The sequence below is a fragment of the Schistocerca americana genome, chromosome 11 (assembly GCF_021461395.2).
Source record: "Schistocerca americana isolate TAMUIC-IGC-003095 chromosome 11, iqSchAmer2.1, whole genome shotgun sequence".
In the NCBI taxonomy this organism is placed as follows: Eukaryota; Metazoa; Arthropoda; class Insecta; order Orthoptera; family Acrididae; genus Schistocerca; species Schistocerca americana.
In genome coordinates, this window is record NC_060129.1 from 46,205,992 (window position 1) to 46,233,041 (window position 27,050).

General features: G+C 42.8%; 1 protein-coding gene across 1 annotated transcript in view; it reads right to left on the bottom strand.

The window, feature by feature from the left end:
- Nucleotides 1–27,050, bottom strand: part of LOC124554001 (39S ribosomal protein L47, mitochondrial) — a 66,126-nt gene that overhangs the window by 26,000 nt on the left and 13,076 nt on the right. Inside the window, exon 4 of the mRNA XM_047128020.1 lies at nt 21,577–21,694. Within this exon, the coding sequence (XP_046983976.1) occupies nt 21,577–21,694 (118 nt within the window). The remainder of the gene's footprint in view (nt 1–21,576; nt 21,695–27,050) is intronic.

Consider the following 27,050-nt stretch of genomic DNA (forward strand, 5'->3'; position numbering starts at 1 on the left):
GTGGAGATGCAAGCCACAAATGCGGAAATCCACCGATATAAACGGTTTTGGCAAAAGGCCCACTGTTGTGGGGCTGTGGCTGGAAATGAGAACCTCTGAAACAAGCAAAGCTGGTCGCCTGTCTGTGTACTACTGTCGTGAAGACGGACGGAAATTGGCTGAAGGACAGTGAAATATGCCGTACGGTAGTGGACGGCCCCGTTTCGTCACAAAATGTAGTGGTCGGAGGATCCCCCATTCTGTAATCCGGGATAGGTAGCAATCTGTGGTAGATTTGATCACAGAGTACAATACAATGCTAGTTTCAGAGCACACCCTTTAAAGGCCACTGTCGAACACGGAGTTCCACATCAAACGATTTCTACGTGTACCTGTGTCGACCCAATGACACTGTCAGTTACGATTATAGTGGGCACAGCACCACTGAGTTTTCACCGCAGATTGATAGAAACGTGTCACCTTCCAAACGAATCACTTTTCTCGTTACACCAGGTCGACGGTCGGGGTCTTACACGCCGTCATCCGGGCGAATACGTGCAAGAAACGCACACCACACCACAGAAGTACGCCAGTGAGGGCAGAGTTACGCTACGGAGTACACCGAGTTGTGCTCCCGTGGGATCTGTGACAGTAATCGAAGGAATCGTGACAGCAGTGAATCGTGTGAACATTACTGGGGACACCTGCACGACTTTGTGCTCGAAGTCTCCCCCTACGGCGATGACATCTTCCGACAGGATAAATGTGTGTCGCGAGGTCGTAATCGTACTACAGTGGTTCGGGGGGCACTGTAGTGAACTCGCATCGACGTCCCGGTCAGCGAATGTGCCCGATCTCTATCCACTACGACACATATCGATCACCAGCTGACCGCCTGTGGTTTGCAGTAATTATTGACCTGTGTGGGACATCTGGTGCCACATACTTCTGGAATCCTGTCGAGGACCTGTGGAATCCGCATCAAGCAGAATCACTGCTGTATTGTGATTGCGTAGTGGACCGACACACTATTAAACAGACAGTCATCATGTTTTTGTTCATCAGTGTAGTTCTTATTACAATGGTGCATATCCAGTACATGCTCCTGGGGACTGGACCCCAGTTTTTCAGACAGGCCCTTCTAGTGCTCATAAGTGTATCTTTTGAATTGAAACATATATTCATTACACGATGGGTCTACGATAGTGCTGCATCCACGACTGTCCTTAATACTTTACTCCCCCCCCAACCAGTAGTCTTGTCAAGGAGTTTGAGACTCCTTTATGTACTGTGTGTAAACTTCATCGCAGATGGTACTGTAACGATACGAGTCGAGATAGATGTAACCGAACTCTAATAGCGTATTTGCCTCTATTGGTTACGGTAGAGAGATCAATTTTTTGGTCCTGTCTGTATATTTATATATAATATTGCACGAATAAAGGCTGGGCGAGTGTAAAGCTATCGTCAAAAACGCATGCCACGTGATTTGTTACGATTTGGTCGGTCATAATAATAATAATATGCTTTTGAATACAATTAAAATATAACGGCGATACCTGTTTAGTGTTATTGGAAATAATATGTAGTAAATTAATGAGTAAGGTAGCCGATCCTATAAGAAGAGGTAAAATTGGGCATATTGAGGTGTTTTGCTTTATATCGATGAAGCCGATGATACAGTGTCATTTTTTCGTTTACTCTTAGAAATAAACAAGTAAAGAAGTGCTAATTGTGCGTTGTGAAAAAATATAGGGGTGAGTTTTAAATAACTACAGTGTATAATCAGAGTAACAAAAGGACATTTAGTTGCACGAAATTGCGGATAGCGAAGTGTGGTCATTAAATTGAGTACACCTACAGGGCGGTCAATTCCGGGATAAATCTATACGCATCTCACGAGGGACGCGGTATTGAGACAGTTTTTTTTTTTTTATTATACCACGGAGAGCTGGCTCCAATTTATGAAAAGGAGCAAAACATTAACTTTTAAGCGAACTCTTAATAATAGCGGACTGGAGAGAAAAGTGTGTAATTGTCTTATGCCTAACAAACACTCACGGAGGGCGATGGCTAAACTGCAAGAGTCAATTACAAAATACTGTATCATTATCATTGACAGTTGGTGTCGATCAACCAAAACTGTTCATCGATGGAACTTGGGAGTTAGGGTTCAGGCACTCGCATATACTCCATATCAGGGTGTGAATGAGTGGTGTATGCGAAATAAAACTGTGAACAAAGTTACGTTAAATAAAACAGAAGAAACCAGACAGTTTGGTCGTACTGTTATTATTCCATAAACTGTAACATTTCTTATTGTTGTACGAAGCCTTTATGGATTATCTTTATGACAATTTGCTTCAAAGGGATCTCGTTACGAGTTAAGTTTTGGGGACCTGGTCAAGAGGGGGTAGTTCATAGATCCTAACTACTGCAGCTATTCTGGAATCAGGTGCTACCGTGATAGTTGTCAATGACTTAAGGTTACCATATCTCATGCTCTAAGATCGACACGCCTTTCCACTCTGTATAACGGTGCCTCACGGCAACAACGACAACGCCGACGACGGAGGAAGATAGGGTAGAGTACATTTTCTTGGGACTGACCCTTAGATCCTGTTTTCTGCACAAGTTTTGCACATTGTGCCACTGTTATAATAGTATGGCGAATCTGCCAAATATTACTATGACTAAATCATCTGTGTACTTAATTCTTCCACGAGTTCATTACCACGAGGTTCCACAACAGTGGGAACAAAACCTATCCTTGTTAGTGGTGTGCACCACCATTATCTCATTCATCACGATGGCTTCCATCTTTCTTCTTCTTAGCACGGTCCTAATCCACCTTCATACGCTGGTCTCAGTGCCGTGCTCTTCTGCTAGTATAACCGCAGATTCGAGTGTCGTATTGCTAAAATCCCCTCAATATCCAGAGAACAATTTCCTGAAAGTCTATAGCTTTTTCCACCTTCCTAAGAAGTTGGTGTAGTGTTGTTCCACACAATCTACCTGGTGGATATGCCTGTCAGTTATCTCAATTAACCTCTTTCCCCTAACACGCACATTAAAGAGTTTTTCAAGTGTCTTAGAAGAAAGGAGGACAGTCTGATAAGTCTCATATCCTTAGCCTCGGTATCATTAGTTCTCCCTTTGGAAATGAAACAACCCCCACTGTCCTCCAAGCATTATAAATGATTCCTACTACTAGGCTGATCCTGAACACACTACACGAGAATTTGCACTCAGGTGAGAAAAGTCACGTATACCCACATATACAGATGACGATAGTATCGTGTGCACGAGGTATAAAAGGGCAGTGCATTGACGGAGCTGTCATTTGTACCAGGTGATCCATACGAAAAGGTTTCCAACGAGAGTAGTCGGAAATAGATGCACGGGACATTCCATTTTGGAAATCGATAGCGAATTCAATATTCCGAGATACACAGTGTCGAGAGTTTACCAAGAATATGAGACTTCAGCATTACCTGTCACCACAGACAATGCAGGTGAACAGCCTTCACTTAATGCACAGCAGCATTCACTTAGAGATGTCAGTGCTAACACACAAGCAATGCTACGTGAAATAACCACAGAAATCAATGGGAGACATACGACAAACGTATCCGTTAAAACAGTGCAGTGAAATTCGTCATTAACAGGCTACGGCAGCAGACGACTGACGCGAGTGCTTTTGCTAGAAGCACATCACCTGCAGTGCCTCTCCCGGGCTCGTGACCGTATCGATCGGTCCCTAGACGATTTGAAAACCGTGGCCTGCTCAGCTCAGTCCAGACTTCAGCTGGTAAGAGCTGACAGTAGGATTCGAGTGTGCCACGGACCCAAACTGCCGACGAGGGACTGTGGATGCCGGTAGTGGCTCCGTAATGGCGTAGGCTGTGTTTACACGGAACGGACAGCGTACTCCGGCCCAACTGAACCGATCACTGACTGGAAATGGTCACGTTTGGCTATGCTGAAACCATTTTCAGCCATTCACGGACTTTGCGATCCCAAACAGTGTCGAATGTTTACCCGTGACGCTACATCACATCAACGAGCCACAACTGTTCGCGACTGAAGAACACACAGGACTATCTGAGTGATCGGTTTGGCCACTACACCAATCCCACTCAATACTTATGAGACATAATCGAGAGCTCAGTTTGTGCACAAAATTCTGCACCGGCAACACTTTCGCAACTACAGAAGGTTATAGAGGCAGTACGGCTCAATATTTCTGTAGGGGTCTTCCGACGTCTCGTCAAGTCTGTGCCACGTCTAGCAGCTGCACTAAGTCGAGCAATAGGAGGCCCCACACAATATTGGGAGGTATCCCAGGACTTTTGTCACCTCAGTGTCATTAATTCCTGTTCGGTGCAGGACAGCTGGAAAGATTGCATCCGAGCCTGGTGACTTCGACAGTTGAAACATTCCCACAACCCGTTTGATTTATTTTAAATCGATGCACTGTCTGGCAGATTCCCAGTTCTCCCTTCGATTACCTGTAAAGCAGTACCTCTCGGGGGTCGACTCTCGGTCTGTACTATCTGCCGGAGTGCACCGAGGGAAGTGAGTCTCGAAGAGCCCGTCCGGCACTTCGTCTCGTTTGCTGTCCTCGTACGAGATGTGACTGTGAAGTTTTAAGAACGGATCCGCTACTGCTAACTGGTCTCGCGGGCAGGTACACGGAGGGTGGGGACCGAGTCCTTGCCTTGTCGTCGAATGCCCTCTGACTGGAAACTGCGTTTCCTTTATTCGGTTCATCGTGGCAGCTGGTCGAGTGCGGGTCTGTTAGAGCTCGTTGCCGGATTCTGCCTGCGTGAAAATGGACGTAAAAACGGGGCGACGAGTTTGTTTGAAATATTGTTTTAAAACCGGGAAATCGGCTTCTGAGACTTACAAACTATTAAAAATAGCTTTTGAAGATAGTTGTATGAGCCAGTCAAATGTTTTTATCTGGTTCGACAGATTTAAAAATGGCAATGAATCATTTGAAGATGAACCACGGTCCAGCCGTCCTTCCACCTCATAAACAAATGAAAATGTTGTGAAAATTTGCAACTTAGAGAGAGAGATGGCTGATGAGCGTAACTTAAGTTTCTATGCAGTTCAGTCAATTTTAACTGAAGATCTGAACATGCGCCGAGTGTCCGTAAATTTCATTCTAAAAGTGCTGTCGAGTGACCGGAGACAATAACGACTTGAAGTGTGCAAAGAACTGATTAATCGGACAAAAATGACTCAGATTTCTTAAATACGGTAACTACAGGTGACAAATCGTGGGTATATGGATAGAATCCTGAAACCAAAGTGCAGTTTTCTCAGTGGAAGACTCCAGGTTAACCATGGCCGAAAAAAGCACGGCAAAGTCGGTCGAAGGTGAAGACAATGTTGGTGATTTTTTCGATTCTATCGGTATTGTGCATCACGAATTTGCCTCTTGCAGACAGACAATTAACCAGGAATACCACAAATGTGTCTCGAGTGTTTGTGCAGAACGGTGCGGAAGAAAAGACCCACACTGTGGAACGACAGGGGTTGGGGGCTACACTGTGATAATGCTCTGGCTCATCGTGCCTTCTCCATCGTTGAATTTATGACCAAATTTAAAATTCCTGTGCTTCCAAAATTGCCATATTCCCCTGATTTGGCCTCTGCTGACTTCTACCTGTTTCCTAAACTGAAATTTTCACTGAAACAGAAGCGATTTGACTCGATTGAAGACATCTGGGCAAATACGGAGAGTGTCCTTAACTTACTTCAGGAAAAAAATTTCCAGGAATGTTTCCAAAAGTGGAAACACCGTTGCAGTCAGTGTGTTCAGTCAGAAGGGGACTATTCTGAAGGAGATGCATCACAGTATCATGTAAGTACCACCATTTTACAATTACAAGCCCATTCTTAAAACTTTACAATCACACCTAGTATCTTCACTGTCGTCCTACCTTAGAGTACTGCTTGGATTGGTAGGTATTCTAGTGAGTATTTTATGAAGTTGTAACGCAAGTAGCTCTACCTTTCACTTTGTCACAGAATACCTTACAGGATGATAGCTTTGCTTGCTTGATCACGAGCAATGGTGACTGCATTACAATGAAAGGATTTTAGGATATACTAGTTTTGTATTGAAAACTCAGGATTGGTCAAGCCACACTGATCTCCATTTACCACACTTTTTCCTTACTATCAAACTTGAGCCATTCTTCACTATTCTCCCCCTTTGCCAGTCACCTAACATAGTTATTACCACTACCAGAATCAAATCAGCAGGGTTCCTATGTGTGTTGAAACTTCATCTCTTACACTGATATTTCATGTTATTTACACATCAAGTTATAAAATGTTTAGAAGTTAATAAATGTATGAGGTATTTCCCGAAAGTAACAGACATTTAGGCCTATTGTGGTAGTGGGCAAGGCTACAGCCGCCACTGCATCCAGTAGTAGTAGTGCATGGTCTGTGCCTCTGCTACTTTGCTTTCTGTGACATGTTAAAATGTGTGCTGCAATAGAAAATCCCTCCACTCGTGAGGTGCGTTCTGTGATTTGGTCCTCGTTGGCAAAAAACAGCAAAACAACCAAAATTTATCGAGACATCTGTGATGTGTAAGGAAAAGGAATAACGAGTGACAGCTGAGTGTGAAAATGGTGCACTGATTTTAAAAACAGCCGTACCGATGTTTCACAATGAGGATCACAGTGGTAGGTCTAGCCTTATGACTGACGAACTGGTGGTGAAAATCAATGACAAAATACATGAAAATCACCGTTTCATGATTATGGGACTTTTGGGACTACCACCTATTCCCAACACGGCTCGCTACATGACACTTTGATACTGATACCGAACTGCATGCCACTATGAACCAGTGGTTGCAACCACAGGTGTCAGATTTGTAAAGAGATTGGACTGATAAACTTGTGCCAAAGTATGAGAAATGCCTCAATTTGAATGGTGATTACGTAGAGAAATGGCTTAAGAGTGTACCCTTAAAATGTATGAAATAAAATTTGGTTTTTCCATATAGTTAATTTTTTATTTTAAAACTTCTGTTGCTTCCTGGATAGCACTCATAAATGAGAGCAGAACGAGTCAGCATATTTGATTAGAGAAATGGAAATCAGTCACGGAAAGCAGTTTCAGTCATCTGTGAGTACCTCAGACCAATTCCATGGAGAGAGATCGTAGAAACATAGATATAGGAAACAAAGATACCAGACTGAGATTCAGTGGAAGAATTCTAAGGACACTATTCACCCACCAAGGGCACAGTTTCGAAATCCCTCATTTGACCAAGTTCTGCTTACCAGAAAGGGTTAACAGAAGGGACACAGTAGACAGTAAGAACAGTACTGTGGTTCATGACAGGTTCAGCCAGTAAGTGCTAGAATTCCACAGAGCAGAAGACACTGTGAGAAAGATGGCGAGCGTCACGGAGATGTTAGCTGTTAAAATACTAAGAGTGTGTGTTCTGACTAGGACCCCCTGAGTGCAAGGTCACAAAAGGCCAATGGCGTTTATGGCAATCGACACTCCACATTTTGTCTACCGTACAACCGCAACATCGGCTGCTTAACGGCAACTGGGGGCGAGACTGTAGGTATCCGATTGTGAGCAAAGCCCGAGGCTACAGAGCGTAGTCGATAAGAAACTCACTACAGTGCTAGTGGTGTTGATAAAAAGCTGAGCAATGGCAACAATAAACAAAGCAAACATTGCATTACATCTACAACAACAGTTGCCATCAGAAAGGAGCCCGAGGAATTTTGCAGTGTGGCAGGTGAAATATTAGCATTTCTGCAAGTTGAATCAGTGGAATGAGTGGTGTCGCATACTCTTGTCTGTGTGGACAACGTACACGAGGAGTACAATGACGACGATATGTGCTTAACAAGTGAAAGATATTGAAACAGACATCAAGCGATGTAGTTCAACATCCTTGTCAGACAGGGAGCCACAAATCCCATATCCAGTGAAATGTAGTAAAGGGCAATCATTGTCCAAGGAGCAGATACTAAACATAATTACATACGTGGAAGATCATCTGCAGTATAGTAAAGTAACAATTAACATTTTCGAATAAGTCCACAGCAATATGACCGCGTAAACCATAAGAAACACTAGGGATATTGAAGGGAGGCCAAGGCGCACTTGTTACAAAAATTGGTGTTAGCGCATTTTCATGATGATGATGATGATTTGTTTGTGGGGCACTCAACTGCGCGGTTATTAGCACCCGTACGAATTCCCAACCTTTGCTCAGTCCAATCTGCCACTTTCACGAATGATGTTGAAATGATGAGGACAACACGAACACCCAATCATCCGAGGCAGGTGAAAATCCCTGACCCCACTGGGAATCGAACACAGGACACTGTGCTCGGGAAGCGAGAACGCGACCGTGAGACCACGAGCTGCGGAGTCGCATTTTTGAGTACGATACGATTTACGGGATGTGCTTGATGGTGACCTACTGCATTGTTAGTGGCCTACAATGCTATGCACAACAAACTGTGTGCAACACAGAGTACAGTAATTTCAAGGGAAGCAGTTGACAGTTGCATAATTTCAAACAGCTGTGCAGAAGAGAGAGACTTCAGGTAACGAAATTTCAAACAAAATGTCAACTTCACGATGCACATCATGCTGTTGAATTGGTTGAAAATTTGTCGATGAGATAAACAAACTTATCCCATCGTTTGGCACGGAATTTATTTTCAGCTCAGACCAACTGGGAATTGTAAAGGAAATGCATATGAAAGGACCGCTGGAAATTAAGGATGCCAAGAGAGTTGTATCAAGATCAACTAACATCAATGTCTAAACACTTTTGCATACAATTATGCTGACTGTTAATTTGGACGGTAAATTGGCTGTAGAGTTACAGGAAGTTGCAGGTGTTCTGCTCCCTACAATTCTTTCTCGTGTGTATGATCTTACAAGGACATTAGAGAATATTTATATCACAGCAAGAAAGAGTGGGAAAAGAGCACAAGATAACTACAACTAAAGGGCACAAGATAACTACAACTACGTTACGAGTGCTGCTATTGCCCAATAGCTGGTCAAAATAACTTGCTTTTGCTCGATTCCTGGTCTGTATATAAAAATTATACTCCTTTGGAGCAAACTATCACTCCTGAAAAGTGTTTGACATTGCAATGCATACCACCTGGAACCACTGGACAAATTCAGCTTCTGGATATTTGTTTCCTCCCTGCCTACGAAACATATTATCGCACTGTCTGCAGCTATGCCTCCACGGGTAGCCAGTTTCACAATAAGCTCCACAACAGACTTACGAATTCAGTTGTATGCCGTCACACTCCATCTGTTATCACCACCCCGTTACACCAATATGATCCTATATGCATTCTGTAAGAGTGGATACCTAGCCGAATGTCCCACACAGTTCGTAACTCCCGAGGAGTTCACCTTTGATCTTGATGGTGCTAATATCTGTGATCACTGTAGCGCGTCATAGTGGTTCGTTTTGAACATTTCGTGACTGTCAACGATGTCCATTTTGTGAAGTGTAATTTGCATCCCGGAGAAGATTGATCTCTGCACCTCACGGACGATCATTTTCTGTTGCCCTCCTGATGCGCACTGTGAATTGTTAGTGACTAACATTTTTCCTGTGACAACTTTCAAATCAGGCTTAGTAAAAATTGAACTTGCGACCTCATGCTTAAGGGGTCGCTTGTGAGAAGAGTAGAGTGACATCATATATTCTCACACGTAACAAGTGTGCTCCTAAGGAGACAGAGACAGTCGTTCTTCATGTCAACTGACCTTATTCTCAACAAGAGGGGGGGGGGGGGGGGGGGGGGGAGTTATGCAGTACTATCTGTTACACTGTTAGATGACTTGCAAACTATATCTGAGAAGTAATTCTCAAGTTATTTTCAAAAACAACCGCAACCACGAAAGCTGGTGGCAGCACTAGTCCTCCTCTGCATATTCACCCTGTAGTCCGACACATTTACCTCAAAGATGGATGATTTCATAGAGACCTCTGTTTAGAAGTCTACCTCACTGTCATTCTGAAACTGTCTCCCATGGTATGGTTCTCTAATGAGTAGTATTGTGAGACTTATTTGCCACTGCGTGTTATTGACGGACAATTTATGTCAGTAAGACACAATCCTAAGGTGAGCATTTTTTCTAGTCAACAGAATGGTTTAATGCGGCCCGCCAAGAATTCCTCTCCGATGCCTACTTCTTCATCTCAGAGTAGCATCTGCAACCTACATCCTCAATTATTTGCGGGATTTATTCCAATGTCTGTCTTCCTCTACAATTTTTACCCTGTGTAGCTCCCTCTAGTACCAGGGAAGTCATTCCCTGATATCTTAACAGGTGTCCTATCATACTGTCCCTTCTTGTCAGTGTTTTTCACATATTCGTTTCCTTCCTGATTCTGTGCAGAGCGTCCTCGTTCCTCTCGTGTCAAGGAATCTTGCCTTCTCAGTTAGTTTGACAAACAATCAAACAACTCTTATTAATGAGTTTTATTACAAATTGACAAGATACAATTACAATATGTAACTTTGGTTGATGTGACACAAGCAATAAAAAATAGTAGTCTTCTTCAGGAAAGAGATACAAAAGTCTGTGCTACAAAGAGATTCTTAACGAAGTCACTAATGTTGACGCTGTTATCCGAGTCGCTAATCTTGAAGCTGCTACTGAAGTAGGCTACCACGAGACCCACAGCACTTATATCCTCTACACCTAGGGGCCACTGCTGTCGTGTTGTCATCCTGGAAGGGAGGTCGGTCAGTGTGTGATTGGCTGACTTCTTCTCATAGCCTTCCCTTCCCTGTCATTCCCGACTGGTGTGCCGGCACTGACTTTAGGCTGTAACAACTCCTTACCTAATTTTCAATATTCACCTGTAGCACCACATCTCAAATGCTTTCATTCTCTTCCGTCCCTGTTTTCCCACAGCCGATGTTTCACTACAATACAATGCTGTGTTCCAAATGTACAGTCTTAGAAATTTCTTCCTCAAATTAAGCCCTATGCGTGACACTATAGACTTCTCTTGGTCAGGCACGCCCATTTTGCCAGTGCTAGTCAGCCTTTGAAATCATTCTTGCTCTGTCCATCATTGGTTATTTTGCTGCCTACGTAGTAGAATTCCTTAATTTCATCTACTTCATGACCGTCAATCCTGATGATAAGTTTCTCGATGTTATCATTTCTGCTACTTCTCATTACTTTCATCTTTCTTCGTTTTATTCTCAATCCTTATTCTGTACTCATTAGACTTCATTCCATTCAGCAGATCGTGTAATTTGCCTTCACTTTCACTGAGGATAGCACTGTCATCAGCGAATCGTATCACTGATATCCTTTCACCTTGAGTTTTAATTCCACTCCTGAACCTTTCTTTTATTCCCATCACTGCTACTTTGACATATAAACTGGAGAGCAGGGGCAAAAGACTACATCCATTTACATTTCTTTTTTAACCCAAGCACTTCGTTCTTTGTCTTCTACTCCCATTATTCCCTCTTGGCTCTTGTATATGTCATATAGTGTCATCTCTACCTATAGCTTACCCCTATTTTCTCAGAATTTCGAAGATCTTGCACCATTCGACATTGTCGAAAGCTTTTTCCAGGTCGACAAATTGTATGAACATGTCTTGATTTTTCTTTAGTCTTGCTTCCATTATCAACCGCAATTTCGGAGTTGCGTCTCATCTTTAACACATCCTCAATTTTCTTTTCCATTCTCCTATATATTATTCTTGTCAGCAAATTGGATGCATGGGCTTTTAAGCTGACTGTGCAGTATTTCTCGCACCTGTCAGTTCTTTCAGTCTTCAGAATTGTGTGGATACTATTTTTACGAAGTCGGATGCTATATCACCAGATTCGTACATTCTACAAACCATCGTGAATTCAGTCACTTTGTTGCCACTTCCCCCAATGATTTTAGAAATACTGATGGAATGTTATCTATCCATTCTCTCTTATTTGATCTTAAGTCTTCCAAAGCTCTTTTAAATTCTAATACTGGCTGCCTATCTGTTTACATAGACTCGTGCTTCTTCTTCTTCTTCTTCTTCTTCTTCTTACACATCAGACAAACCACACCCCTCGCAGAGCCTTCAGTGTACTCTTTCCACCTATACACGCTCTCCTCCGCATGCTGAGTAAGTCCTGACGATAATTCCTTTTTTTTTATTTTTTCACATTTTTCATGCAGCCATTTCATGTTAGCTTCCCTGCATTTCCTATTTTCTTTCCTCCTAATTGATCTGTATTTCTGTATTCCTGAATTTCCCCTCATTATTTTTTTTACTTACTTCTTTCATCCATCAACTGAAATATGTCATCTGTACCCATGGGGTTCCTTCACAGTTATCTACATTGTCCCAATGTTTTCCTTTCCAACTCCTGTGTTTGCCCTTTTTAGAAATGTTCATTCCTCTTCAACTGTACTACCTACTGAATTATTCCTTACTGCAGTATCTATGGCCTTACGGAACTTCAAGCATATGTCTTCATTACTTAGTACTTCCATGTTCCATTTCTTCAAGTACTCATTCTTCCTTACGAATCTCTTAAACTTCAGCCCATTCTTCATCACTACTACACTGTGATCAGAGCCTACATCTGCTCCTGGGTACACCCTACAATCCAGTAGCTGATTTCAGAATCTCTGTCTGACCATGATGTAATCTAACTCTTCCCCTATCTCCCAATATTTTACAGGTATACCTTCTCCTCTTGTGATTCTTGAACAGAGTATTCACTAATAATTTATTATAGAACTCAATTAGTCTTTCTCCTCTCACATTCCTAGAACTGAGCCCATATTCTCCTGTAACCCTTTCTTACTCTCCTTCCCCTACAACCACAGTCCACTCACCCATAACTATTAGATTTTCATCTCCCTTTATGTACTGCATTACCTGTTCAATATCCTCATATACTTTCTATTTTCCAATGTCTCAAGCTGAAGATCTTCATCTTCAGCTTGAGACATTTGCTCATATACCTGAACTATCATTGTTGGTGATGGTTCGCTACCGATTCTGATAAGAAAATCAATCACTGAAATGTTCACAAAAACACATTCTTTGCCCTACCTTCATATGTAAATTTGAATCCTACTCCTGTTACACCATTTTCTGCTGCTGTTGATATTACCCTACACTCATATGAACACAAATACTTGTCTTCTTTCCATTTCACTTCACTGACCCCCACTATGTCCAGATTCAGCCTTTGCATTTCCCTTTTCAGGTTTTCTAGCTTCCCTACCATGTTTAAGCTTCTGACATTAAATGCCCCAGCTTGTATAACATTATCCTTTTGTTGGTTATTCAATCTTTATCAAATGATGACCTCCCCCCTCACAGAGATCCGAATGGGGGTCTACTCTTGAATCTTTTGCCAATGGAGAGATGATCATGACACTTTTTCCATTGCAGGCCACATGTCCTGTGGATACACATTATGTGTCTTTAATGCAGGAGTTCCATTGCCTTCTGCATCCTTGTGCCACTGATCATTGCTGATTTTTCCACCTCAGGGGCAGTTTCCCACCCCAAAGGCAAAGAGAGGCCTGAACCTCTGTCCGTTCCTCCACCTTCTTTGACAAGGTCATTGGCATAATGAAGGTAACTTCTTACGCTGGAAGTCTTCAACTGCCAATGCTGATTATATTATTACACCTTGGGACCGAGGACGTTTTGATTACTAATCAAAGACTCTACCCCTTGACCACAGATGTGCATACTTCACATCAATTTGATGAACAGGGCGTTCAGAAATTCCCGTTACAAACTTCTACGACTTGTAGAGGGGAGTGAGTACACAACATTTTGAGTAACAACCCATGTCCGGAAATGTATTGTTTCCTTTGTATGACGGATTCAATTCAGACGTTTAACTTGTCCACTTCTGCTTGAGGAATTGTATTAGGCATGACAATAGTACAATTATTAGACAACAATTGGAAAGAAAACATAACAAAACATTCATTTATGACTTAAGCACATTTGCTTGAATTTACTAAAAAATCTAAATTCCGTCCGAACAGGTCACGAAAGACCGATGGTACCGACCAGCTGCCATGTCATTATCAGCCCATAGGCATCACAGGATGCAGGTATGGTGGGGCACGTGATCAGCACACCACTCTCCCAACCATTTGTCAGCTTATGAGACCTACATCTACATCTACATTTATACTCCACAAGCCACCCAACGGTTTGTGGCGGAGGGCACTTTACGTGCCACTGTCATTACCTCCCTTTCCTGTTCCAGTCGCGTATAGTTCGCGGGAAGAACGACTGTCTGAAAGCCTCCGTGCGCGCTCTAATCTCTCTAATTTTACATTTGTGATCTGCTCGGGAGGTATAAGTAGGGGGAAGCAATATATTCGATACCTCATCCAGAAACGCACCCTCTCGAAACCTGGCGAGCAAGCTACACCGCGATGCAGAGCACCTCTCTTGCAGAGTCTGCCACTTGAGTTTGTTAAACATCTCCGTAACGCTATCACTGTTACCAAATAACCCTGTGACGAAACGCGCCGCTCTTCTTTGGATCTTCTCTATCTCCTCCGTCAACCCGATCTGGTACGGATCCCACACTGATGAGCAATACTCAAGTATAGGTCGAACGAGTGTTTTGTAAGCCACCTCCTTTGTTGAAGGACTACATTTTCTAAGGACTCTCCCAATGAATCTCAACCTGGTACCCGCCTTACCAACAATTAATTTTATATGATCATTCCACTTCAAATCGTTCTGCACGCATACTCCCATATATTTTACAGAAGTAACTGCTACCAGTGTTTGTTCCGCTATCATATAATCATACAATAAAGGATCCTTCTTTCTATGTATTCGCAATACATTATATTTGTCTATGTTAAGGGTCAGTTGCCACTCCCTGCACCAAGTGCCTATCCGCTGCAGATCTTCCTGCATTTCGCCACAATTTTCTAATGCTGCAACTTCTCTGTATACTACAGCATCATCCGCGAAAAGCCGCATGGGACTTCCGACACTATCTACTAGGTCATTTATATATATTGTGAAAAGCAATGGTCCCATAACACTCCCCTGTGGCACGCCAGAGGTTACTTTAACGTCTGTAGACGTCTCTCCATTGATAACAACTTGCTGTGTTCTGTTTGCTAAAAACTCTTCAATCCAGCCACACAGCTGGTCTGATATTCCGTAGGCTCTTACTTTGTTTATCAGGCGACAGTGCGGAACTGTATCGAACGCCTTCCGGAAGTCAAGAAAAATAGCATCTACCTGGGAGCCTGTATCTAATATTTTCTGGGTCTCATGAACAAATAAAGTGAGTTGGGTCTCACACGATCGCTGTTTCCGGAATCCACGTTGATTCCTACATAGTAGATTCTTGGTTTCCAAAAACGACATGATACTCGAGCAAAAAACATGTTCTAAAATTCTACAACAGATCGACGTCAGAGATATAGGTCTATAGTTTTGCGCATCTGCTCGACGACCCTTCTTGAAGACTGGGACTACCCGTGCTCTTTTCCAATCATTTGGAACCTTCCGTTCCTCTAGAGACTTGCGGTACACGGCTGTTAGAAGGGGGGCAAGTTCTTTCGCGTACTCTGTGTAGAATCGAATTGGTATCCCATCAGGTCCAGTGGACTTTCCTCTGTTGAGTGATTCCAGTTGCTTTTCTATTCCTTGGACACTTATTTCGATGTCAGCCATTTTTTCGTTTGTGTGAGGATTTAGAGAAGGAACTGCAGTGCAGTCTTCCTCTGTGAAACAGCTTTGGAAAAAGGTGTTCAGTATTTCAGCTTTACGCGTGTCATCCTCTGTTTCAATGCCATCATCATCCCGGAGTGTCTGGTTGGTTGGTTTGTTGGGGGAAGGAGACCAGACAGCGAGGTCATCGGTCTCATCAGATTAGAGAAGGACGGAGAAGGAAGTCGGCCGTGCCCTTTTAAAGGAACCATCCCGGCATTTGCCTGGAGCGATTTAGGGAAATCACGGAAAACCTAAATCAGGATGGCTGGACGCGGGATTGAACCATCGGGAGTGTCTGGATATGCTGTTTCGAGCCACTTACTGATTTAACAAAAGACCAGAACTTCCTAGGATTTTCTGTCAAGTCGGTACATAGAATTTTACTTTCGAATTCACTGAATGCTTCACGCATAGCCCTCCTTACGCTAACTTTGACATCGTTTAGCTTCTGTTTGTCTGAGAGATTTTGGCTGCGTTTAAACTTGGAGTGAAGCTCTCTTTGCTTTCGCAGTAGTTTCCTAACTTTGTTGTTGTACCACGGTGGGTTTTTCCCGCCCCTCACAGTTTTACTCGTTACGTACCTGTCTAAAACGGATTTTATGATTGCCTTGAACTTTTTCCATAAACACTCAACATTGTCAGTGTCGGAACAGAAATTTTCCTTTTGATCTGTTAGGTAGTTTGAAATCTGCCTTCTATTACTCTTGCTAAACAGATAAACCTTCCTCTCTTTTTTTTATATTCCTATTAACTTCCATATTCAGGGGTGCTGCAACGGCCTTATGATCACTGATTCCCTGTTCTGCACATAGAGAGTCGAAAAGTTCGGGTCTGTTTGTTATCAGTAGGTCCAAGATGTTATCTCCACGAGTCAGTTCTCTGTTTAATTGCTCGAGGTAATTTTCGGATAGTGCACTCAGTATAATGTCACTCGATGCTCTGTCCCTACCACCTGTCCTAAACATCTGAGTGTCCCAGTCTATATCTGGTAAATTGAAGACTATAACATGCTGAGAAAATTTATGTGAAATGTATTCCAAATTTTCTCTCAGTTGTTCTGCCACTAATGCTGCTGAGTCGGGAGGTCGGTAAAAGGAGCCAATTATTAATCTAGCTCGGTTGTTGAGTGTAACCTCCACCCATAATAATTCACAGGAACTATCCACTTCTACTTCACTACAGGATAAACTACTACTAACAGCGACGAACACTCCACCACCGGTTGCATGCAATCTATCCTTTCTAAACACCGTCTGTACCTTTGTAAAAATTTCGGCAGAATTTATCTCTGGCTTCAGCCAGCTTTCTGTACCTATAACGATTTCAGCTTCGGTGCTTTCTATCAGCACTTGAAGTTCCGGTACTTTACCAATGCAGCTTCGACAGTTTACAATTACAATACCGATTGCTGCTTGGTCCCCGCATGTCCTGACTTTGCCCTGCACCCGTTGAGGCTGTTGCCCTTTCTGTACTTGCCCGAGGCCATCTAACCTAAAAAACCGCCCAGCCCACGCCACACAACCCCTGCTACCCGTGTAGCCGCTTGTTGCGTGTAGTAGACTCCTGACCTATCCAGCGGAACCCGAAACCCCACCACCCTATGGCGCAAGTTGAGGAATCTGCAGCCCACACGGTCGCAGAACCGTCTCAGCCTCTGATTCAGACCCTCCACTCAGCTCTGTACCAAAGGTCCGCAGTCAGTCCTGTCGATGATGCTGCAGATGGTGAGCTCTGCTTTCATCCTGCTAGCGAGACTGGCAGTCTTCACCAAATCAGATAGCCGCCGGAAGCCAGAGAGGATTTCCTCCGATCCATAGCGACACACATCATTGGTGCCGACATGAGCGGCCACCTGCAGATGGGTGCACCCTGTACCCTTCGTGGCATCCGGAAGGACCCTTTCCACATCTGGAATGACTCCCCCCGGTATGCACACGGAGTGCACATTGGTTTTCTTCCCCTCTCTTGCTGCCATATCCCTAAGGGGCCCCATTACGCGCCTGACGTTGGAGATCCCAACTACCAGTAAGCCCACCCTCTGCGACCGCCCGGATCTTGCAGACTGAGGGGCAACCTCTGGAACAGGACAAGCAGCCGTGTCAGGCCAAAGATCAGTATCAGCCTGAGACAGAGCCTGAAACCGGTTCATCAGACAAACTGGAGAGGCCTTCCGTTCAGCCATCCGGAATGTCTTTCGCCCCCTGCCACACCTCGAGACGACCTCCCACTCTACCACAGGTGAGGGATCAGCCTCAATGCGGGCAGTATCCCGGGCAACCACAGTCGTAGTCCGATCGGGGGATGCGTGGGACGAGCTGGCCGTCCCCGACAAACCCCCATCCGGAACCCCACAGTGATGCCCATCGGCAACAGCCTCGAGCTGTGTCACCGAAGCCAACACTGCCGGAAGCTGGGAGCGAAGGGATGCCAACTCAGCCTGCATCTGAACACAGCAGTTGCAGTCCCTATCCGTGCTAAAAACTGTTGTGCAAAGAACGTCTGAACTAATCTACAGAGAGCGTATACAAATTGACACAAAATTTAAACGGTTATTAAAATACAAGATTGCCTAGTAAATGCAGTAATGCTGCTACTTGCGCACTGCTGACACACTGCTCGGCGGCGTGTTTGTATTGACACTTAACCCCCTTGACAATGAGTGTTGCAAATTTGCATCATACAAATTCTATGCTAATAACTGGAAGGTTAACTGTTTTTGAGCACTGGTGTCAGTAGGTGCTGATTCTTCCCGAAGCTAGCAACGCTTCTGAAAAGTGCTGCATTCTCCCAACTGTTTCGGGTACCTCTAAAGTGCCACAGCTTTTTATTTTTATCTTTCATCTGGATATTTATTGAGACATTAAGGGGATAAACATTACATGTTTACATTACTCCAAAACAGAAAACAACCCAGCATACAGTACATATAGAACAGTACTGACGCACTAGAACGGCAGTTCCATGTGATGACCACCAACGTTGTTACAGATGTTGTATCTGTGAAGTACGTTCTGGTACACACTCTCCATTCAAACAGGTGTCTCTTCAGTTTCTAGTGCAGTGGCGAGAACTCTGTCTCTACGGGATTCTCTTAACTTAAACTCTGCATACGACCCCACAAGAAGTAGTCCACAGGCGACTGTGGCCGCGACAGTGTCGGATCGACTCAGCCTATCCATATTTTGCCATATTATCTGTTTAGACGTCTCCGAATTGCATGTATAGAAGTGAGGTGGTGCACATCACACTGAAACCATATTTCCTGATGAACATTCAGTGGCACATCTTTCATGAACGGCCCACTGTTTTTTAGGTAGATCAAATATGCAGGACCAATTAGCTCGAGTGGAAGAAGGTATGCAGCAATGACACGATTGTCCAGAATACCTCCCCACACATTAATATCAAATCAGTACCAAAATCCCTGAACATGCGTGGCACAAAGGTTTTTGTCTGTCCAAACATGGCTGTTTCATGAATTCAGAGCACAGTCCCTAGTGAACTTACATTCACCTGTGAACAGAATTCGATGCAGAAACGGGGCTGTGTCGATGCTGCAGTGCAGGAACCACATGCAGTGGGCAACGTGCTGTGGAAAATTGGTTGGACCTATACCGTGTACCCTCTGTAAGTGGTACAAATGTAACTGTTGCTCACACATAATATCCCAGACGATATTGTGACACAACACCCGTTGCAAGTGTAATTGTTCCACTGACAGGTTCTCTTCAATGTAAAGCAGTGCATCATCTTCAAATTCAGGCACGCGGCACTGTCGTCGAGCAGCACAGTCCTGCCTCTTCACGGTGAAGGTACCTGTTTCTCAGAACTGCTGCTTAACTCGGGTAGACAGTTTGTGCAATAGGATGCTACGTTATAGAAAATGTTTGCGATACAGCTGACTAGCAGTTATTCCGTTATTACCTCGAGCTTCGTCGTACACAAAAAGCACGTCCGTGTATTCCAAAAAGTGTACCGAGTCGTATGTACTGTATGAGAGACATACAGGCATTGAATATGTCTTGCAGCACGGTAGACATTGAATAACATTAGGTGACTGTATGATGTAAAACATATCATCCTGTCCACCCTGTTGCATATCAGGACAAGCAACTCTGAGACTTTTCTCTTTCCTCAGCAGATGTGGATGTGTTACATGTCTCAATTGAAACTGTCACAGTATGGAAATGCTATGTTTCCGAACATGGATCCCTCTTCTAAATATTATGTACTCACCCCCCTCTACAAATGCTATAAGTTTATAATGGGAATTTCCAAATACCCTGTACGTGAATAAGAGGCACCTGACAACACTGAGAATAACATAATCAAGTGAAGAGTCTCTAATTGCTATCTGAGGCAATTTCTTTACTTCCGAGAGGGGTGCCAACAAAGCTTTAAAATGCTTTTCGGAGTGGCGATCCTGACACAGCAATAGGCTACGAATAGGTACAGTTAGTTCTCGGTGAAATTGGAGAAGTAATGTACCAGTCCCGAACTCGCACTGGCTGGATAACAGCAGCGGTTAGCAAAGAAGAAAGCCCAACTGTAGACTGCAGAGCTAACAGTACTTCACTGTCTGGCAGAAGTCCAGGCAGTGGTAGACATAAGAACACAGCTCGCAGCACCTGAAGGAGATGGCCGAGTCAGACGTCAAAGTATCATGCATAAACGTGGAATCTACAACTGCCCGGCTAAAGTCTAGATCAGTCCCAGTGGCAGTCCCAGCGGTGCTTATCTACTGCTCGTACGTTAGCAACGCTTCAGTTGTGCATAGCCACTGGGCCGATTCTATGACACGACAAATGAGAGGCGAGAACAGAGGCAACGTATTTCCAGCACCAAAATTGAAACTTATGTCGTTTGTTGTTTTTCAGCGTATTAGCAAGTTTCGAGAGAAATATTTTGCAGTTATGGCAGTGAGTCGACCGATTTAAATGATTTAGTTCTGTATGCTGACATTGTCCATTGGTGCTTGTCTTACAGATTAATTGCAAAGACACTAAAATTTGTCAAATGTGACGGTGAAATGACTCTTAAAAAGTCAAAGTCTTGTGAGAATGGAATCATCTGGAAGTGCAGCTAAAGCCGTCGCCACTTTGAGTAAGTGGATCAATGTTTACTAAGAAGAGTCACACATTTGATACATTAGTTAACGTTGATCCACCTACCTTCTCCCAAGAATTAATTAAAAAATATTGAGTCAGTTACTCAGTGTGCTCGTGCAGAGAAATATTTCATGCTTTTTTTAAAAAAATATATCACAGGCTGCTCCACTGTCCTTGGTTTGCAGATACTTGTACAGTTTAAATAGCTGAGATTCAAATGAGGAACACAAGTCAATTTATAATCCTCATTTACTGCAATGTTTCACCCTTTCTTCCGAATGTACTACTTCAAAATACGTCATCTACCTGCTGCTCTCTCATTGGCTGCAAAACACAAACAGCTGAGATGCTTTCTTTTGTTCCCACTGTGCCTCGTGGAAAGCATTGACAACATTCCTGCACAAAACACGTAAGTATGGCACTATGGCTATTCTAGACTTTTACTCTCTGCCTCACACCAAAAACTGCACATTAATTCATTGTGCTCGTTACATTTGCTACATTGCATTTAATTAGTGTTAACGCATATTGAATTAAGACATGCAGTGATAATTTATTGTTAATACAGCAAATAGATTAAGTTTCTGTAGTTTGCTTCTCTTCTAAAGTATTGCTTGAATCGTTCCTCACCCCTGAGGTTCTCCATCATTGGATCTACAAAACACAGCGAGTGTGTTGTTAGTGAATTAAAGAACAAATGGATGTACATACCGAGGGGATTGGTTTGCATCTTCCAAGGCCTCTCTCCATCTTCTCCAGTTTCAAGTTCAAAGTATGCTCTATTCCTCTCTCTCACCACCTCTTCCAGATTTGCCATACTCTCTTTCACCTGCAAAGTAAAATGCAACAAGATTCTCAAATAACTGTAGCCCTCTTATTATTAGAAGGCATAAGCTATGGAGTGTCACAGAGCTCTTTTAAATAAAGGATTCCTGACAGACCTGAGAGAGAGAGAGAGAGAGAGAGAGAGAGAGAGAGAGAGAGAGAGAGAGAGAGGGGGGGGGGGGGGTTGACAAAACCACCTGACTGAGTGTGCACATAACTAGCAAGGAAAGGCCACACGTATTGAGTGAACACATACAACCGGTAAATAAAGTTTTAGTTACCACCTCAAATAAATAAAATTATGCAACTAATTTTCTTGTTCATTTGAAATACACAAATGTAATTCTGGGACACATACTCCAGAATTTGAATCAAGAACAGCTGCCATCATGGTAACTTAGAAGAAGATATCCTCAGTGTAGCAAAGCAGCTTAAATTACTTAGCAGAGGCGAGCCTTCCAGTCCATATTATATACCAATTAGATTCCTTTCATTGTATGCTGGTACAACAGCTCCATATTTAGCAGTGACATACAACCGTTCTCTCTACAAAGAAATCCGCACCTTACGACTGGAAAGTTGCACAAGTCACACCAATTCTCAAGAAAGGAAGTAGGAGTAATCAGGTGAATTACAGACCCACATCACTGACGTCAATTTGTGGTAGGGTTCTGGAACATATACAATGGCATACCCAAAAGAAACCAAACTTATTTTTTGGCGGACAGAGCATTCGCAACACTGCATTTTTCCACTAGGAGCACACAGAGCAAACATTCCAGTCAGCTGAATGCTGTCACTGAAGAATGAGACGACTAGTTTTAACAGAGTTTCTAATGACAATTGTTTTGTGCAAATGTTGTTTCTGCAATAGCTGATTTTCGTGAACAGTGTACAGATGTGAAATTGCTGCTTTTTGCTCAGAAAAAGTGTAGCAGAAATCTCTTGAAATGTTAAATAAGGCATATAAGGTTGGTGTTATGCGGAAAACTTGGGTATTTGAGTGGTTTTCCCATTTCAAAAATGGTGAAATGTCAATTGATGACAAACCTCATTCTAGTCATCCTTCCACAGCACGAACACGTGAAAATGTTAAAAATATTCGTGCAATCACCGACAAAGATTGACGATGGACCACTGAAGAAATTATGGACTGCCACAATTGACTTGGAGTTCGGTGCAGTGAATTGTGACAGAAGAATTCAGAATGAAAGAGTGGCTGCCAAATTTGTGCCACGAGTGCTGAACAAAAACAAGGTTACATGGATGTATGCTGTGCTTTGAAAGAAGAGTCCTGCAATCAGCCAAAGCTCTCTTTTCAAAAATAATCACAAGTGACAAAACTTGGTGCTATGTTTAAAATCTTGAATCAAAGCAACAATTAGGCCAGTGGAAGACTTCAAGTTCACCTTGGCCCAAGAAAGCCCATCAGGTGAAACCATCATTAAAACAATGCTGATTTGTTTTTTCGATGTGATAGGAGTCGTCAATTCAGAGTTTGTTCCACAGAGTCAAGACAGTTACCCAGGATTTCACTTGGAAGTTTTGAGAAGACTGGTCAACAGTATGCAGAAGAACCGGTCTGATTCGCGGCAGTCGAGTGACTGTTTTTCCCATCGTGATAATGCCCCTGCTCGCACGGCCCTGCCTGTGTGACAATTGTTGACCAAAAATGGTATGACCTCTGTTCCTCAACCCCCATACTCACCCAACCCTGCCCCGTGCGACTTTTTTGTTTGTTTCCTAGAATGAAAAGAGACTTGAAAGGAAAGCATTTTGCTGATGTTGCCGAGGTAGGGTGGAGTGGGGGTAGGGGGTGAGGGGGTGGGGGGTGGGGGGGGGGGGGGGACCCTACGGTGACGATGGAGGTGCTGTCAAGAATCACAGAAGATGAATTTAAACAATGTTTTGAAAAATGCAATAAAATATTTGAAGAGTGTATTAGTGAAAGTGAAGAGTACTTTGAAGGGTATGGAAGGTTTGTGCTGAAAACATGAATAAATAAGTTAAAAAAATAAGTTTGGTTTCTCTGGGTACCCCCTCATACTGTGTTCAAACAAACCTCAATGAAAACGATCTATTGACACACAGCACGCATCCAGAACTAATCATTCTTGTGAAACACAACAAGCTCTTTATTCACATGAAATAATGAGTGCTATCAACAAAGGATCTCAAATTAATTCCATATTTCCAGACAGCTGTTAACACCATTCCTCACAAGTGGCTTCTTATCAAACTGCATGCTTACGGAGTATCATCTCAGTTGTGTGACTGGATCTGTGATTTCCTATCAGAAAGGTCAGTTCACAGTAACTGATGGAAAGTCATTTAGTAAAATAGAACTGACATCTGGCACTCCCCAAGGAAACAATATATGCCCTCTGCTGTTCCTGATCTTTGTAAATGATTTAGGAGACAAACTGAGCAGATCTCTCAAATTGTTTGTAGATGAGGCTGTCATTACTGTCTAAAAAAGTTATCACAAGAGCAAAGACAATTGCAAAATGAATTACACAAGATACCTATATGATGGAAAAAGTGGCGATTAAGTCCAAATAATTAAAAGTCTGGCATCATCCACATGAGTGCTAATAGAAATCCATTAAATTTCTATCACACAAATCTAAAGGCTCTCAATTCAACAAAATACCCAGGGATTACAGTTACAAATAACTTAAAATTGGAATGATCACATATATGACAGAAAGAAGGCTTTCACGATTGGATGACGCTGTTGCCAGTATAAGGTTGTGGTCCACAGAACTCTTCTGTTCCTAACATTTCATCCAGAACTGCGCTGTGTATCTTCTTGCCGACTGACAGGTCAGACATCTGAGAGTGAAATATATATTGCAAAAAAACTGGCGTACTCAGAGTTACGTATGTTAAGCAGAGAAGATCCTTGTTGAAGATAAAACTTAATTATTGATTGTTGCCTTGTCAAAAAAACACCACCACCACCACCACCACCACCACCACCACCACCACCACTGTCTAGCAATTCTGCAGAGCTACTGCCCATATGTCACTAACTTTCATGGTCTCTTCTTTCCTGTTAAATTTGCCCCTGTGTTTATATATTTCAATGGCTTCTCTACATGTTGTTGTTGTTGTTGTTGTTGTGGTCTTCAGTCCTGAGACTGATTTGATGCAGCTCCCCATGATATTCTATCCTGTGCAAGCTTCTTCATCTCCCAGTACCTACTGCAACCTATATCCTTCTGAATCTGCTTCGTGTATTCATCTCTTGGTCTCCCTCTAAAATTTTTACTCTCCATGCTGTCCTCCAGTACTAAACTGGTGATACCTTGATGCCTCAGAATATGCCCCACCAACCGATCCCTTCTAGTCAAGTTGTGCCACAAATTTCCCTTCTCTCCAATTCTCTTCAATACCTCCTCATTAGTTATGTGATCTACCCATCTCATGTTCAGCATTCTTCTGTAGCACCACATTTCGAAAGCTTCTATTTTCTTCTTGTCTAAACTATTTACCGTCCTCGTTTCACTTCCACACATGGCTACACTTCATACAAATACTTTCAGAAACGACTTCCTGACACTTCACCAATTTAGTATTGGAGGGCAGCGTGGAGGGTAAAAATGTGATCATTCCAATTTTAAGTTAATTGTAAGTGTAATTCCTGGGTATTTAGTTGCATTGAGAGCCTATAGCTGAGGATAATAGTTCATCATCGCAGACAAAATTTTTGTTTTGGAAAACTTCACTCTGTGACTTCCTGGCTGAAGACCATGCTCCACTAGTGCCGATTTGTCTAGTTTTCCTAGCCGACAAGAGACTTTTGTGTTCCTTTAGCCATGTATTCTGATAAAGTCATCTACTTCTATTCGAAAAGAAGAGAAAAAAAAGAGCTTTACTGAAGACTGAAGCTTTGTGTCCTAGACGTTACGACCTACCTAAAATTCGTAACATTGATCTTCCTCTGAGTGTTCATCACAGACAAGAGTATTGTCAGATGTGATAGGAACACTTTTATTCTCTATATTCATAAGTAGCCCAACGGGCAAAGAGAGCAGCAGTTTATAGCTGTTTGCTAATGATGCTGCAGCGTACGGGAAGGTGTCGTTATTGAGTGACTGTAAAAATATGTGTAATGACTTAGGCAAAATTTCTAGTTGATGTGATGAATGACAACTTGCTCTAAACATAGAAAAGTTTAAGTAAATGTGGATGAGTCGAAGAAATAGCCTCCAAAATTCAAATATAGTATAAATATGGGGCAGCTTCACACAGCCACTTTGATTAAATACCTAGGTGTAACATTGGAAAGTGATACAAAATGGACTGTAGTAGGGATGGTGAATGCTAGACTTCTTTTTATTGGGAGAATTTTGGAAAAGTGTAGCTCATCCATACAGGAGATGGCGTACAGAATGTTAGTGTGACTCATCCTCGAGTACTGTTCCGAGTGTTTGGGATGCACACCAGGTCGGATTAAAGGAAGACATCGAAGCAATTCAGTGGCGTGCTGCTGGATTTGTTACCAGTAGGTCTGATCAGCACACAGGTGTTATGGAGACACTTCAACTCAAATCGGTGCTCTTTCTGGAAAGGCTCTATTGCACAGATTTAGAGAACCAGCATTTGAGGCTCACTGCAGAACAATTCTACTGCCACCACAGTACATTTTGCACAAGGACCATGAAGGTAAGAAGCGAGAAATTGGAGCTCACGCAGAGGCTTTTAGACTATCATTTTTCCCTCTACAGGAGAGAGAATTACTAGAAGTTGCCCCAGGTACCCTCCTCCATGCGCTTTATGGTGGTTTGCAGTGTATGTATGTAGATAATGCTGCGAGCAATGTGAATTCAAATACATGAAAGAAAAATTAGAATTTCACACGAGATTGTTTGGATAAGACTCATTATTAAGGGTGAGCATAAAGTCATAACTGGGTCTTTTTATCAATCGACAGACTCACCCCCAGATGCAACCAAAACTGTGAAGTTGCTAACATGTATTTTCCCCAGTCATATAGTGATCACCAGTTGAGACTTGCCTATACACCAATTGATATGGATAATTACAGTTTTGTAAGTAGAAAGTACGAAAAGACATCTGGTAAAACAATACTGAATACTTTGTATGAATACTACTTAGAACAGGTAATCTGGAAGTCCACACATGATGGAAAAGTATTAAATCGAGAATGATATTTTCACTCTGCAGCGGAGTGTGCACTGATATGAAAACTTCCTGGCAGATTAAAACTGTGTGCCGGACTGAGACTCAAACTCGGGACCTTTGCCTTTTGAAGTCAAGTGTTCTAATGTCTGAGCTACTAAAGCACGACTCACGCCCCATCCTCACAGCTTTACTTCTGCCAGTACCTCATC